At 39.3% G+C, this 17,334-nt stretch overlaps 1 protein-coding gene across 4 annotated transcripts in view; it reads right to left on the reverse strand.

Moving 5' to 3' along the window:
- ehbp1 (EH domain binding protein 1) overlaps positions 1–17,334 on the reverse strand; it is a 134,600-nt gene that overhangs the window by 39,048 nt on the left and 78,218 nt on the right. For all 4 annotated transcript variants that reach the window (XM_079386533.1, XM_079386532.1, XM_079386531.1 and 1 more), the window contains exons 13-16: positions 16,393–17,268; positions 14,965–15,006; positions 14,733–14,873; positions 2,749–2,917 (exon numbers count right to left, since the gene is read on the reverse strand). In XM_079386533.1, coding sequence (XP_079242659.1) covers positions 2,749–2,917; positions 14,733–14,873; positions 14,965–15,006; positions 16,393–17,268 — 1,228 coding nt within the window. The remainder of the gene's footprint in view (positions 1–2,748; positions 2,918–14,732; positions 14,874–14,964; positions 15,007–16,392; positions 17,269–17,334) is intronic.

A 17,334-nucleotide genomic window follows, 5' to 3' on the forward strand; every position in this document is an offset into this window, starting at 1 on the left:
ACCATTTAATTTCTTTCAACTGTTTCAACCATTTAAACATTTTCAACTGTTAAACCATTCAGTTTTTATTTTCCGACAAAAACTTAATTGAAAAAAAAACCAGCATGATGTATGACATTTATACAGTGCATGTTGTCTAGCCCTCACAGTCTCGTTTACATCTGTGTTAAATTAAATTAAATCTAAAATTATCTAGTCTATATGCATGTTATACAAGTTGTTCATGTACAAAACAGTTGCTCAAGCATAAAACTACAGTGCTGTGCTTTACTCTGAAACACACACTGCATGTATTTATGTAATTAAATCATACCCTTTGCAACTTGAAAATCGCATTTCAGTTTTATTTTGATTACTCATAGAGCCCTATAGGAAAATGCCACACGACGTCCCTAGAGAAACGCCTCAACAACAAGAGAAAAAGAGCAATAGAAAGAGATGGCATGTTTTTTTTTCTCTTCCTCCTCAATGCTTTTTTTAAAATGTACTTTAATTAATATGGTGACACATACACAGGGCAGTGCTAAGCTAATTAACCGAACTCATGCTGCTGGAGTTGGTGAAAGTTTGCTGGCGAATGTTTTGCTCTACTCAGTTCGAGCTCTCTCAGAATTAGAGGCAAGTGTTTGTGTGTGTAAGTGTGTGTATGTGTGTGTGTTGGTGGGATTATGCGTTCTGCACGATAGGCCTTGTGCGTCAAGCCTATAGCATTTCCCTCCAACCTGATTTTTAATGAGTTCTACAATTAGCAGAGTTCAACAGCCCGAAAGGCCAAATAAACAGTTTTTTCAGTCTTTCTTCCTCTCCCTCCCTCTGACCCGTTTTTCCTTCGCTCTGTCCGTACATGGGTTTGTCCATCTCTGCGGGCCACGAGAGGTGTTCTGCAGCATTTCTGAGCAACGGTAAACGTGTGATTGCAGAGGAGGGAACACTATTAGGCAGACAGGGAGAGGATGAAGAGAAAATGGAGGGCGTCAAAGAGTGAGAGATGAAAGAGATAAAAGGAGAAGAATATTGTGTCTCCCCTTGAGCTGTGAAATGGTACACACGGACATGAGCCGGCACAGAATTAGGCACAGCGGCTAGCCCGCTATGTTAACACCTCACGTATTAAACAAAACCTTGACGCGCTGCTAACACCCCTCTCGCTCGGCGTGCACACGCGCTTTTAATTATACGCAGCGGCTAGCCACAACGCTAACACCCCTTGGCGTAAACACGTTTAATAACACGCCACAGCTGCCTGCTATGCTAATGCCCCACTGTTTCCTCACGGGCCTCCCAGCGGTTAGGGCTACAGTAACGTGTCGTCTCATTGTCCTGTAATGTGAAATAAAAGGAGAAATGGTGGCTGATGATAATGCGGGACGCGGTGGGAAAGCCGAGCTGAAGGAGACGCGGTCTATAGGAGTCCTCCATGGACAATGAGACACTGATTACTCGGCATGGGTGTGTTACAATGACGTGATGATGATTTGGGCCGTGTGGACTGGTGTGTATGTGTGCGTGTTGGGGCATAGGGCAACGTTAGCTGTCGCCAGAGTTTTCTTGATGTATTTCCGAAGGATTATGTGGGAAACGACTGCCTGAACAAATGGAAGTGAAGCCCTCTGTGAACACCTCAAATTAGAGTTCAGAGTATGTGGGTGTGTTGGTGTGTTTCTTAATGTAATGCTCCTTTGAGCCTTGAAAGCAGACGTGTTGGTTGCCATTATGAAGTGAACAACAAAATCGCTTTTTAAGGGCTGAAAGCCACTAATGGACACACACGCACGTATGGCCTGCTCTTAATGGACACACACACACACACACACACACACTTCATGAACAAATTAAAAATCTCAGAAGCAAAACACTAGTACTTGGCCTTAATGTTCTGAACATTTTCACAATGTTCTTGGGGAGCCTGAAATAGCAATGACAGAAAATATGTGCAAATTCAGCATCTAAATCAGTGTTTGGCATTAGCAATGCAATACTCTACTTAAGGGTTAGATCACCAAAGAATTTAAATTCTGTTTAGTGTTATTGCAAGCTAAAACGCTTAAAATCACTTTAGTTAAGTGAAATAAAGCTGAAATACAATTAGATCGATATATTGTACTAAAAAAAACTAAAAACCTAAAAAGTTGAAGTATTAAAACTACTAAAACAAAAATAAACCAAAGCTAATATATATATATAAAATATATAAAAATAATAAAATGTAAACTAATAAAACAAAGTCAAACTAAAAGTAAAAAAAAAACTGAAAATGTATTACTGAAAATGCTAGTAGCTGATTCTTTATATAAATAATACTAAAATATTATCCTCATGTTGTTCCAAACTTGTATGACTTTACTTCTTCTGTGGAAGAATGAGATTTTGAAGAAAGACTCTGTGTTTTTTGTCGGTATAATAAAAGTTAACAGGGTCCAAATGGTGTGTTGTTGACCCCATTTACTTTCATTGTATAGACAACAGTTGAAACTTTTTTCAAAATATCTTATGTGCTTTGCGAAAGAAATAGTGTCACAGGTTTGGAATGACATGAAATTATGAATTTTCATTTTTGTACCCTTGGGAGCATGTCTTCATAGGCATCTCAGTATGTTTTGGAGCAGAGCTTATGTCTGTGGTATTTCAAAGTGAACGCATGTAGATTGGCGTGTGGGTTCGCATGCTTATGAGAAAATGTGCATGCATGTGTTTATGCATTGTGGGTGTATGTGCGTGTTCGGCCTATAAAAGCCCCCCTGCACTCACCTCCAGCTGTCTTTGACCTTCCTTTTAAGTTGTTCCCAGCTGCACTACAGGCAATAGAGGTGGAGTCAGCATAGAGAGGCAGTTCAGCCATCTTTACTCCAGATCGAGCCTCCGCTATCAGCTGCCTGGCTCTCTCTCGCAGCTGCCTGCGCCGTTCTTCATCACGCTCCTGACACACACACACACAGAAGCGGGGTGGGGGGGTTATTGAACGGGTGCCATCTCAAGTAATTGACAGAAATGCCATTTTCACTCCTCTCTCGCCCATCAGATCAGACTGATAGCAGCTTTTTTTTTACCAGTCAGGATGGAGGGTCTCTGGCACAGAGGGAGTGAGCGAGAGAGATTCACTGCATGGTTTATTTGTCATTGATTCTGTATAGGTCCAGACATAATAAACCTGAGATATTTGCTGGTGTGTCATTTTTTTGGCCTGACTGTACGTTTAAGAGTGTTTTGTGTGCATCAACAAGAGGTAGAGACAGAAATGTATGCATCAGCTACTTAAACATGAGGAAACAGTGACTGGGAACTGTCACTCGATCCAAACGTGAATTACATTTAATTGCAACATAGACCAAGAACCTTACATGTAAATCATTTTTAATAAAAAATACTCCTAATTAATAACACATTACTGAAATTAGACCTGTAGTTGCAACTACACGACTTTGTAAGGCTGTTTGTAAATAGTTGTTGGGACTATTATTTTGAGAAACACTGATTCATTGAACTATGTTTGTAATGACAGAATTAGTGACGACAGTTGGGTAACAATGCTTTTGAGAAAATGCATAATACCGGATGGTTATAATAGCCTAACAATTTTATGCAATATTCACAAAGTTGCAGTACCACTACCACACATTAGAATTAAGACAGGTCTGCTTAACATGATGGGTAGCCTGGCACCACAGACAGCAACATGCACATATTTTCAAGGTGGTAACAGGTTCACAGAGATTGAATTAGCCCAACTGGTTACAAAAGTGTTAAGTTAATTAACCCCATTTCACCCGTTTCTGTAGACACTGTTTGTCTGAAGCCATTGTTCAGAAAGACAATAAGCAGAGAGATGCAGATGAGGGAATCCCAGGAGCACTTTTCAGGGGTCTAGCCCGGGGGCCCTTGAGTCTCAGGGTAATCTGAACATGCAAGACAAAGCTAAGGCCAGGTTACACCTGAAAACACAGGAGTGCTCCTGCCAAAGCTGAATTGGGCACGTTTAGTGTGTGTGTCCGCTATGTTCTCGCAAAATGAATACATCTGCTCTAGTTGAAGGATGACTTGGAATAGCCAATGATATGAAGGCGAATAAATTAAGCAATCAACAAAAACAAACAGAAGCACACGTTTCTGTGAGCGTGTCTACATCTACCTCTACTGTATAAAAATGTATGTTTTGTCTGAGCTGTGAGGCTTTTGCCCTGTGCTCCTCATACAATTTAACGTAATATAATTGTCCTTCTTTCTGCAGCTGAAGTCTAAAACGCCAAATGATCTGCTCAACCTTGCAGGTATCATCACACACAACCTTCGACACACTGTTTTACATACATCGATTCAGGGCTAGGCTAGCCATTAGCACAGAAAATGGGATTCCTTGTGTGTGTGAGCCCAAAGGGCAGGATTACCACCAGGCCCAGTGTAAACTGCTTTTATGAAACTCTGGAAATGTTCTGTAATACTGTAGTCAAGGAAAATTAACAAGAGATGAAGAACAGCAGCAGACAGAGGAAAAGGAAGATGTGTCGATCCACACAGACTGTGCTGGAACATTTAACAGAAGCTTGAATTGGGCAAATCTGTAAAGGGGCAGACAGACGCTTTATGAAGTTGGAAATGCATGGTATACCTGGAATAAATGCCGATTCATACTAAATGTATGATAACACTGATGGTGAAAAAGGACAGACATTTGAATGAAGCTCTGTAAGTTTTTTCTTAACTTTCCCAAAAAATAAAAACTTTTCACATTGTATTACATTTTCATTCAAATTTCAGGCCTGTACTTTCATCATACTTCACACACAAAAACTAATTTAATTGCACTGGACTGAAAAAGAGAGGTTTTTTTCTTTTTGGAAAACTTTACAATAAGGTTTTGGATGCATTTTATTTAATACAATAAAATAACAATAAGCAATACTTTTATAAGACTTACTGAACGAAAATATTGTTAATTTCTACATGTACTTCTATATTTTTTTTTAAATTGAAATGTATAAATAATATTAAACTAGAATAACAAATGCTGTAAAACACAATACATACATTTCTGAAAAACCTTTAATTACGGCTAAAGAAGTAAAAAAGAAATCTAACTGATTACAATATAACATTATAAAATTAACTATTGTTGAAGAATTTAACATTTTAATGTCTTTTTTTGTGATTTGTTTTAATGTTTTAAAAAAAATCATGCCAATAAAGCACTGAAAATCTGAGACACTGAAAGGGACCGTTATGAAAGTGTGAAGTCAAAATTCTTGGATGAAAACAATCACTGAGAGATACAACTGGACTCTCCAAATGAATCGGCCTTGCACACTGTGCAGAATAACCACTGTGGAACAATCCATTTCTACAGCAGCAATGAGGTGTGAAACTGTCTGTCCTCTTATGAAGAGATTTCTTTAATGACTCTCTCTTCAAATGGACTTCAAGTGGCTCTTCTTCAGCTACACTGAAGCTTGACCGTTCAGTCTGGACTCTCCAACTGGGCTGTGCTTGGAGTCAGAGAAAGAGGGAGAAAAAGGAAGAGGAAGAGAGTGGAGAGAGATCAGTGGCCCATCCAACCTCCCAGCTGCAGATCTCCAAGGATAATGAGGGGATCCACAAGAACAAGTGAAAAAAAGAAAGAAAAACATCAGGGGTGGAAACGATGACAAAGTCATAGTTAAAGGTGGAGAAGAAAGCATGGTGTGTGGGAAGACTTCACTCCATCTTTTGGGAAGTAAAAAGGGAGGGAAAGAGGCGCAAAAGCAGATAATGGAGGGCTGTCGACCGCATTCTGGACAGGAGATCCAGGGAGAGAGGGGGTGGGCGGCAGAGCTGAGCCCCAGACAGAAGCACTCACAGTGGGCATGGGGTCCGGGTGGCTGCCCCAGTCTGGCTGCTCTTTTGGAGGGAGCTGGAGGGTGGGTGGGGGCTGCGAGGGTGCAGCGAGCCATGGAAGGAGTCGCTCGGCTGGGCACACACACAGGCTCAGGGCCCTGGCGCTAACACAGCCGTGCCAGCCAGCCAGAGACGGTGCCAGCCAGTGAAGCACAAACAGATATATTTGTCATGACACACTGAGTGTGCAGAGAAGGGGAGGCGTGCGCACACACACACACACACACACACACACACAGCACAAGCAAGCAGTGCAGAAGAAGAGAGGGTTTGGATCTTTAGCCCATCCAAAAGACACACAAACGTGTGTACAGATGGGAATCATTAGTAATTTATCAATTCTGGTTCAGATTCCATCATTGATTCTCATTCATTTTGAGGAAAAAGAATGGAATATGATCAGAAAACTATTTTTTAATTGTTTTAATTTAAGTGTTTTATTTTAAATTTGTTTAGACAATACAGTATATAAAAAAAAAATTATATCAGCCATTTATCTCTCGGCCATTAAAAATAATTATTAGCTTCTCTTATGTATAACTCTTTATTCTATTTATATTCTTTATATTTATTGAATTGCTTTATAGTTATATAAATAATTGTAACTAAAAATACAATACAGTATATATAATACAATATATACATCAATTCTATTGTAATGTATATAAAAACATATGCTTACAGGTGTGTTTGCAGACTTTTCAAACTGCAATGATCCACTTTAAAGTTGATTGCTGACAGAAAATAAGACAATGGCATGAAAACCAACAAGGCTGTGATGATGTCACCAGCTATAATTAAGAACCGGTTTTTGATTCCCAACCCTACTTGCCTATGAACTCATCCAAACGGTAGACAAATAACCAAACCCAAATATTCAGCGCGTTTACAAAAGCAATCAAATATGAACGCAATGCTTGAGACACGTTCAAGAAAATGAAAACACTGCCACGTCTAGGGCTCATCAACCCTCTCTCTCCGTCCTTTGGAAAGTGACCTGTAAAATAAAGAGACTTCCTTGTCCTCTTCACCTCCCTCTCTCTGCACTGCCTATCAAACCCTCCTCTATTTTATTCTTCCTTCTCTCCCATTTCTGTCCTCTTTAAATGGAAAATACAGATCGTCTATGATCTGTCCCCTGGCTTCGTGGTCTGTAATGAGAAAACTTCACCTTGTGTCCCCGGCCATTCTAAAGGAAGCATTCGGCTGCTCCCATTCACAAATCCAATTATATGTAGTCGAGAGAGAGAGGGAGAAAGAGAGAGTACGAGTGTACAGAAGGGGAAGCGTTGGGCGGACGGACGGGGTAGCTTTTCCTCTGTAATGTGGCCTCTGCTTGGTGTTGAGGTGTCAACTTAAAATGCAAGTAGTTGAGCATCAGCTAATCCTACAGCAGCCTGCTTTAGCCCCCAGCCAAACGAGAGCGAGAGAGAGCAAGAGCGAGAGAGAGATGCCACCGTGGCCTTATCGCTGGGCAGCAGATGTGGTTCCTGGATCAATGCACATACACCACGATCAATGCATTTGATAAAGAATTAAGAAGAAAACTGTACATGCTATCAAAGGCCGTTGTACATGGCATAATTATGCTTCTGCATGTGTGTAGATGATACTGGTGCGGTGCGAGGGCGAACAGATAAATAGAGAGATAAAGATAGATGTCTTGAGGGCTACACAGCCTGCCCTTAGCACCCGGCTCACACACAAAAAAACCCCGTCAAACAGTTACCAACCCATTTCGCAGGATGGAAGGATAAAGGCTGTTGGCCAGGTTTAGAAAGACATCTGGCATTTAACATACAAGCATATGCACAACTCATGAGGGCATCTGAGACATTCCCATCGCGCTTATAGTGGGCATGAACAAAAATGACAATATCAAACACGGAATTACCAAACAAAACATGCTTATTTCAATTTACGACTGCAGAGAGCCAGAGGCAAGAGGTTACAGAGATGGAGGGAGAGCTGTGTGTCAATGCTACTCACACACACACTGATGAATGTGGGCAGCAGGAAAGACAAACCCTTGATGCGGGTGAAAGAGTAGTAGATGAACAGGTTGAGCAGGCACTTTGTGTGCGAGTAGGAAAAAAACTTTTTTTTCCCTTTACATGACAACATAATTACCCGGCAGAAAGAGCCATTCACTGCAAGCTGTCCTTAACCGAGTACAAACAACACACACCTGCTTCAGTCAACATGAAAGCAACGTCGCTTCCGTAATGTGATGTGTTTCCAAGTGAAAGAAGATAATTAGTGAGAAAAAAGATAAGGCTGATCAGGAACTGGTTGGATTGAGAGATGAGGAGAGGGGGTTGAAAAATAACAGGACTTGGAGACATCAACTGAAATGTTGTTGAAGAGGATGAACAATTTATGATATTTCTTACTTTTTAATGTTTACCAATGAATTGTTCACAATAACAACTGTAACACGCATTAAAGTGAACATTAAATCGACAGATTGCTCCTCCACTAACTTTCTTTTTTTTTTGTTATTCCAAAAACATCTGTCTTTATAACCTGCAATCAGAATATAATAGTTTGCTCTTCCTCTAAAATGACTTAGATTTTTTTTTCTGCTGACATCACTTGAAAGTAATCTATTATCAGATACTGATGTATCTATACATCAGTATCTAGTAATCAAAGATTAATATTCTGAAATATTGCAACTTCAAATTGACATTTTCTGTTTTAATATATTTTAAAATGTAATGGCAAAATTGAATTTTCAGCAGCCATTACGCTAGTCTTCATTGTCACAAGATCCTTCGGAAATACTTCTAATATACTGATTTACTGTACAATAAATATTTTTTTATTATTAATGTTGAAAACAGTTGTGCAGATTGAAATTTTGGTGGAAACTGATTTTTTTTTAAATTAGCATTTTTTGATGCCTAGAAAGTTCAAAAGAACAGTATTTATTTGCAAAAGAATTTAATGCATTCTTCATGAATTTAAATATATAATTTCAACACTCTTTAATATTAAACAAATGGTTAATTAACTAGTTGTTCATTGTTTTAGCAAACTCTTATTAGCCCTGGTTCCATTGTGCTAAGTAACGCCCACTTTTCACCATCCAATCAGTTTCAAGAATAAAACTTTCACTACATCAGTGAACATCTAGTTCTGCTCAGAAATACATCTGATCACAGATGTAAAACAGGTTGCAGACAGCAATGCACATTCAAGAAAGTAAATAAGGTCAATTTTTAAATGTAATTGTTCACTTTAAAAAGTTTTATCTCTTTCAGTCTTTAGCAAGACTTGGAGCATGACCATTAAAAATGTATTAATGCGACAGAAAATCAACAAGTTATTGAAAATGTTGTATTAATGCTTGTACTTACTTACTTTAATTAAAGTGTTCAGACAGACACACAAACACTCTTAGCACTCTCTCTCTAAACAAACACTTTTCAGTCCAACTGAAATAACTGGATTAAACAATTGCAATTTCATATCAAAATGAACTTAAACTTTATGCTTTTATCCTTCATATTTTATTCATAGGAGACCGACTTATGAATGAGGTTAAAAACTGAAGGGCGGTAGAAAAGAGGAGAGGTTGTTGTGGTGGAAAGAGAGAGAGAGAGAGAGAGAGACAGAAAAAGAGAGAGACAAGGGGGGGAAAAAAAGAGGAGACAGCCCCACTGAGAAATGACTGTGTGTGTGTAATGCCGGAGAGAGCAGTGGCTTGATCACAACTCATGAAGAGATTGGAGGGACGTCTCTCTCTGTCTAACAGCTTCTCTGTTCCAACCAACCGCTTTGATCTCCACACACACAGCCCTTCAACTACCTTCTATCCATTCTGTTTCATAGAGACGAGAACCCACCGGAAAAAGAAAGGTTTCCAAACTAAAAAGACAATCGGAATGTAGCACGAGAGAGCCTGTGTAGTCACGTCAGCATGTTAAAATGCATATGGAAGGCGCAGCCACGGTTCCTTTGAAAGTCTGAGGGAATCGTTTGAAGGCGTCAGACCCAAAGAACAGAGAACAGGAGGACGACTGTGGCCTAATTGGCCCAATTAACTCCAAGTCTCTGGTGCTTGCTGGGAGAATTGGTCTTCCCCGGGCCTTCCCACTGACTCTCACGCATCAGAGGCGGGCCGACGCTAACGACTGTGGACTACAGAGAGAAAGAGAGAGAGAGATCACTGCAGTACGTGGTGTGTTAGTACTGACTACAAATTTACATAGAAAAAGCAACGTATTTGATTACAAGTCTGACTTTGCAGTTAAGCGAGGCTGAAAAACGAGCGTGATGGAGGCAGCAGTTTGCCTCAAAACACACACGGACAAGCGCACAGGGAGGCCGCCATGAGTTCAAAGGTTTGCTCCGTCTCTCTCTGAGAGGGAGGGTCACGGGCGGCTCTGAAAAGTCACCGCACTGTCACACAGAGAGGACAGAGAAGAGAGTCAGGAGGGTGAAGCAGGGCCTCGTCGGTAAAAATCAAACACAGTCCAATTAAACTAATCATAACGAGCCAGTGAACACGAGGAAGCTCACCTGGAATCTTTTCCTTCTCTTTTCCCTCCCCCTCTCCTGCTCTCTTTCTCTCTCCGTACCCTCCATAATTACCCTGGCCAAAGCGCTGTGAAATTACTGCACTGATCAACTAATGCTTGAGAAAATCTGAAGAAACGCACTGTCCCCTTTTTCTGCCTCCTCCCTTCGTTTTTATGATTTAAAGAACTACATAAATAAAAATTATTTCCCCTCAGTACTGCCCCCTCTCCCCCGCTTTCTCTTCATCGAGGACTGAAAAAGAGGAAAAGGAAAGAGAGGGGAGATTCTCTTCACTTTATTTTAAAGGTCTTGTCTATGAAAGAGTGAACTTAAAATGTTCTGGGTTCAGTACAAGTTAAGATCAATAAAGAGCAACTGTGGCATAACGTAACTGCCACAAAATGCAAAATTTTGATTCAAGCATCAGTTTAAAAATCCACAGTGTAACCACAGGACCAGGCAGTAAAAATTGCAACAAAACAAGCCTGGTGTGACAGAAACACTTCAAAATGTAAAAATTACACCAGATTTTTCAATGATTTGACATGATGACATAATTCCGCTAATCCAGAAAGGACTGTTTGCATGGTGAAAACCAGTGCTGTTAAAACTATTAAAATAATTTTTCATTAATTGAAATAAAGCTGAAATAAACTAAAATATAAAAGCTGGATAAAGTTTTAAATTAAAGCACTAAAATTACTCAAACTAAATGGAAATATTTACAAAAATTAAACCACACAATTATTAAAACTACACATATACATACATACATACATATATATATATATATACACATATATATACACATATATACACACACACACATATATATATATATATATATATATATATATATATATATATATATATATATATATACATACATATATACACATTTATATTTATAAATATGTGTGTATATATATATATATATATATATATATATATATCTATGTGTGTGTGTGTGTAAATATATATATACACATGTATATATACAGTGCCCTCCAAAAGTATTGGAACATTGTAGATTCAAACAGCCAATTCAAAATGCTAAAACATCCACCCACGGGAATAACAAGGAGTTCAACCACATAGAAAAGTACGTCCGCTTCAAGAAAGATGATATATGTGACTTTACAACTGAAAATGAAATTATACATGTGTTTTATTTAAAAAATTAAAAAAATAATAAAAATAAATGAGATTCACATTGCATCTTTTAAAACTGTTGGTATCACTCTGTAAGTGTGTTACTACCCTAATATTTGCCATTGTTAAAAATGAGGATGAGATTGAATTATTTTGCTGTAGTCAACACTATGCCACAAATGTTGTCAATAGCACTTAACTTAAACATTCCTTTAAGAGTGCATGTGTATACTAGCATGAAGGGGGTGTTGTGTCGCTGTGCTTTTTCTAATTGTTCATTAATTAGCGATTTGCTCTCACCAGGGGGTGAAGAACATGAGAGCAACTCAGAGGTTTGGTTCTAATGGATTGTGAAGGCCACCTACCCATAGTACAATGACCACTACTAAACAATTTATACCGTTATCCTACTATCAAAGGCCTAAACAGATATACACAGAGTTAGCAAAGAGTAGGAGACAGAAAGTGAAGCAGAGAGAAAGAGAGAGGGAGAGAGACAGTGAGGGCAAAGAGCAAAGCCAGAGAGCCAATGCAGCACAATGGAGCACAATTATCATGGCATGTAAAAGAACAAGAGAAACACACACACACATATACACAGAGCAGTTCTGATGAGAGGGGTGGGCTCACTGATGGTCCCGCTGAAACACACCACTGACCGAGGACAATGACTGGCCCGCTGGCCATCCTACACACTCTCACACACAATCAAGTCTGTATGCTAACTGCTTACAATATTGTACACACGGAGAAGCAGTGCTTCATTTAAAACATTATCCTGTTGAAAGTTGGGGCAGGATATTGAAGGGCTAATTGCACCAAGGCTGCATTTATTCAATTAAAAATAACAGTAAATACCTTAATATCAAGCTGAATATTAACTGTAATACTATTCAAATCTTCCCTGATTTTCTATATATCATCTGAATGGCAGTATAGAAAAAAAAAGCACACAGTATTTTGGCCCATGCTAAATTGCGCAACTGAGAGGCTCACTACACCCCAATGACTTAACTCTCTCTCTCTTTCTCATCTATCCTCACTTTCACCCCTCCATCTCTATCTCCGCTTTGAAAGAATGGAGAAAGTCTTAATTTAATTAAAATATTCCCTCTGCATGCTAAAGCGTAAAGTCTCTTCTTAGTGGAGGAGCTTCATGCAGAGGCCAGTGATAAGATAACAGGGCCTACTAATCAAAACAAGACATCAACTAATCTAATCTAAATCACTAACAATTACCAGCGTGCCAAGCCACGCTCCCTTTTGATCAATGTTTTCTATTAAAAAGTGAAACAATTCAATATTCCAGCACGCTAATGCACTGAAGCCTCATTAGCACATCGTCCTTGGGATGGAGGCACAGCAAACGCACACACAGACACTAATTCTTGGTTAATTTACGGGACGAGGACCATCTCCCCTTCATCAGAGCGCAGAGGACTTTTGCAGGTGAGAGAGACTATGAGAAAAGAAAATATTTTTCTTTGAAGAAAAAAAACAACGGAAACTTTAATTTATGGTAGCATCACACTGAGGTGCCTTCTTGTTCCTGTTCTTTGCTTTCTTATGCATTTCATTCAAGGGCATCTCATTTTCTCTTAAAATTCATACAGCAAAACGTCTGAATAAATCCGCCACATGCCAGATATTTCATCATGTCCTGAAACCCCTCCCCCGTGGTTCTGTATGTTTATGCCATTGCGTTTCACACTATTCTTCCTCTAAAACAGGATGTCAGGAGAACTGAAATGTTATTCGGATGTGGCCTGAGCTTTTCGACATCAAGTGTCAGCCGTCCTGCAGTACTGAGCTCAGTAGAGCACGTTTATTTAACGTTTGATGTTCTCTGACTGGTCACTTCCTACATCACTACCTGGAATCCTTGAGTAACCCTTAAAAACCTGTCCTGGGTGAAATGAGAGACTCTAGCATGCAGGCTCTTGGCTACAGAATAATATTACTCTCTATTACTTCCTGTCTGACGGGAGCATCCTGAGAGGACTTGGGAATAATGGTAAGAATTTATTTAAGTGTGTATACGCACTTATCAATACGTATATGGAATAGCTTGTTAAGATTGAAAAAAAAAAACTCTGGGAATTTTGGTAAAATACACAACTGAAATATACAAAAATACTGAAAGGTTAACATTTACAGGAGGGTTTGAGTTTTAGTTATTACTATAATTAGCTACACTACCATTCAAAAGTTTAAATTAATACTTTTAATCAGCAAATACACATTAAATTGATCACAAGTGCAAGTAAAGACTTTTATAATGATCTCTAAATGCTGTTTTTATTATCTTCCTATTAATTCATTTTCAACACGGATAATAATAAGAACACTTTAAAATAATAACTGTTCCCTCCTGGTGGAATGACCCGCCCAACGCAATTCGAGCAGCTTATTCAAGTCCTTAGCCATCTTCAAGAAATGGCTAAAAACACATCTCCTCCATCTTTATTTGACCCTCTAACTCTAGCACTCTCTATTCTAATTCTATTTTATCTATTTGTCGAGTTGACCCTCTAACACTTGCACTCTATTTATTTTCTAACTGCACGTTTTCTTTAAAAAAGTCCTCTAAGACTAGCTTTCTCTATTCTTTTTCTATTCTATCTTCTTGTTTTCTTTTTGTTATATGTAAGTATAATATCTATAAAAATAAAAAATAAATAAATAGCCTTATGTGTACTGCGTTAGGCTAACCGAGACTTGTCATAGCACTTGCATATTATTGCTCTTTTGTTGATTTTGATTGCGTCTATTGTCATAATTTGTAAGTTGCTTTGGATAAAAGCATTTGCTAAATGACTAAATGTAAATGTAGTTAACAATGTATTAACTTGAGAAATGCATTTCAAACAGCATTTATTAATCATTGATAACATTAGATAATAAAAATGCATCTGTTCATTAATTCATGTTCACTCAGGTCGAATAAATAATATTAACAGACACGGTACAACTTTTGATTTTAATAAATTTAACACTAGCTAAGTTTGATAAATGATTTACAGGTATTGTTCATTGTTAGTTCATATTAATGTATTTAATGTTAACAAATGGAATCTTATTGTGAAGTATTTCCAAGAAATGTTTTTTGAGCACCAAATAATTTGACTGGCGTAATGGCTGTCGATGTTGACATCTAAGCAAAAGTTTGTACGTGTGTGTGAACTCACATCAATAATCTGTGGAGTGTGTGTAGGTGACTGTGCATTAGTGGTGCTTTTGTTTCCAGCCTTCATGGCAGCATCTCTACGGGCCTGTTCCAATAGCAGCCTGGCCCTCTCCTTCAGCTCCTCTTGACGAGACAGTACCTTCTGCAATCCACAGAAAGAGGTTTCATTCAATTTTGAGTGTAACAAAGTTATACTTTGTATAGCCACTTTGCATTAGCATGATCTGTTTCACCTTCTCTTCACTGGTGTTAGACACTGGGGCGGGTATGACTTCCTGAAAAAACATGGGGAAAAAAACATAACATAAGAACAAATCTGTGGATGCCCTATCGCCCTATATTTTAAGCAAGTCAGATTAGCATCTCTTCCTAACGCTATCAAGCTTTGCGCTCTCATTACGGGCTCCAGCAGGCAGCTGATTGGCTGATTGGTATGGCGGTGATTCTGACGGCTGAGAGAAGATAGAGTGACGTTTGCTCCTGATCACTGTTAACATCACGGGTGTAAAACAACCAAATGAAGCACCAAAAAAAATTAAGGTGGTGCCAAGTAACTGTCACCATGGTAACGCACCTCTCATGTCACAGCTGAGGCCTTGATGACATGTCAAAACAAAATCAGGACAAATCTAAGCCGGAAAGTTATTCAGTGGAAGGAATGACAGTGATACATGGTGAGAGTGTGATAAAAGTTGGTTGTGCTGCAATACCTGCAAGTGTGTGTGTATGCTGTATAGATGAGGAGAGGCTCTCATGCGGAACACGCTATAACACCGTGTCAGTATTAGAGCTGCAGGCGGGACGGCCCGAACATAATGACATGCCACTCCGAGTGACACGCGGCTGCTGTCTGTGCCGATCAGGCGTCTCACAAAATGGCAAAATGGCAAAAATATCAAACATGTAAAAAGCTTCAAACAGTTTTATGTGCTTTGATTGTATATGGCAGCTTTTCCCATTTAAGCTGTAACTGCTGTTCTGTTTGGAGCGTTCAGGGCATTATTCATTTAACATGCATGTGTATCTACCTGAGTTTTGTACCTAAAATTGTGTATCTGTGTATTTCTGTTAGCTTGCTTGTGTTGGACCATTTGTCCTGTGCGGTTTGGTCATTCTGACTGCTCAACAGTGTTCTCGCAATTTTGACCAATGAATTTCCATAATGTTTCCATGACGTTTTAAATAATTTTTACATGACACACAAAGTGCCATTTCTAATCAGTTAAACACTCTGGAACTGAATATATAGCCCGGAAATTTTTATTTACATTAAAAATTGATGATTCCATTTCAACTCCTGAATTTAAATTGAAATTAAATTGAGGAAGCAAATAGGATGCAGAATTATAATTTCAGTTCAAGTGAAATAACCTGAATGTGGAATTCAAAGAAATTCATATGACAAAGACATTTGTATAATGGGATTTTAAACCAGACAAAATAGGAAAATGTTGAAAAAAGGCTCAGACGTTTTAAGGTTTATTGACCTTAGGGAGAAAGAAAGATGAATAGAATGAAAGAAAGAATACAGAATGGTAGGCATAGAAAGAATGATAGAGCAGTAGTAAGATAAAACAATAGATAGAATGAGAGAATGACAGAATGACAAAATAACAGTACGATAGATCGATAGATCATTTTGTATTCGTGTTGACATTTACCTGTGTGAGTTTAGCAGGTGTGTGCGTGTGGTTGGTCTGGGCACTGCTGTCTGAGGTGCTATCCGATTCAGAGTGGTGCAAACTCGCTCTCTTCTTCTTGAGAAGATCAGTGTCTCTGTTATATGTGAAGCCCAGTTTGTGTGTGTTCGTTAGAGAAGACCCAGTCTGCCACATGGGCGACCCAGATTCAGTTTGTCTTTCACCAGGTCGTGGGGTCTTGTGCTGCTCGCTGGAGTCTCTAGTGTCAGCAGCGGTAAAGTCACCCAACTGCCCTCTCTCCTTTTCTCTCTCAAGCCTGTGAGACAGATCACCCATGTCCAGTGTATCGGCTTTGAGGAGTTTTTTCTGTTCTGTAGCAGGTTGGCTGGTGGAGGTCTCCAGGTTGGTTCTGGTGCTTTGGGCGGGTCGTGGGTGAGGTTCAGTGACCGGTGGAGATACTGGAGGGCCACGGTCTGCTATAGTCACCCGTAAAGATGGAGATACATCTTTTAGAACTTCCCCTGGGGAGGCGGATAGAGAACCGGATCCCCCAACTGTCATGACCGACTTCACTTCCTGCTCTTCTTTAACACCATGCCCACCATTGGTTGCTGCGGCATCCTGATTGGTGGGCTCCTGGTGAATGTCGTTAAGTTCAGCATAAAACTTGTCTTGGTCGATGGAACTGTTTGTATCCGTTTCAAAGTCTCCAACTTTGTATGTGCTACGACTGCTGTTGGCTTCTATCTGCACAACATTGAGTTCCTCGCCACTGAAATGCGCCCGGATCTGATACAGGTACGTCATCACCGTCAGCTTATCCGGGATCGCCAGGAGAACCATGTCAGACGGCTCCAGAAGCCGAGAGATTCCCAGACTGGCAAAGCCATCATATGCCTGCATACACAAGAAACACGATGTTTAAAATAAAGCATGGAAAACAAAGGACACTATCAAATAAAA

Source organism: Barbus barbus (assembly GCF_936440315.1).
Source record: "Barbus barbus genome assembly, chromosome: 30".
In the NCBI taxonomy this organism is placed as follows: Eukaryota; Metazoa; Chordata; class Actinopteri; order Cypriniformes; family Cyprinidae; genus Barbus; species Barbus barbus.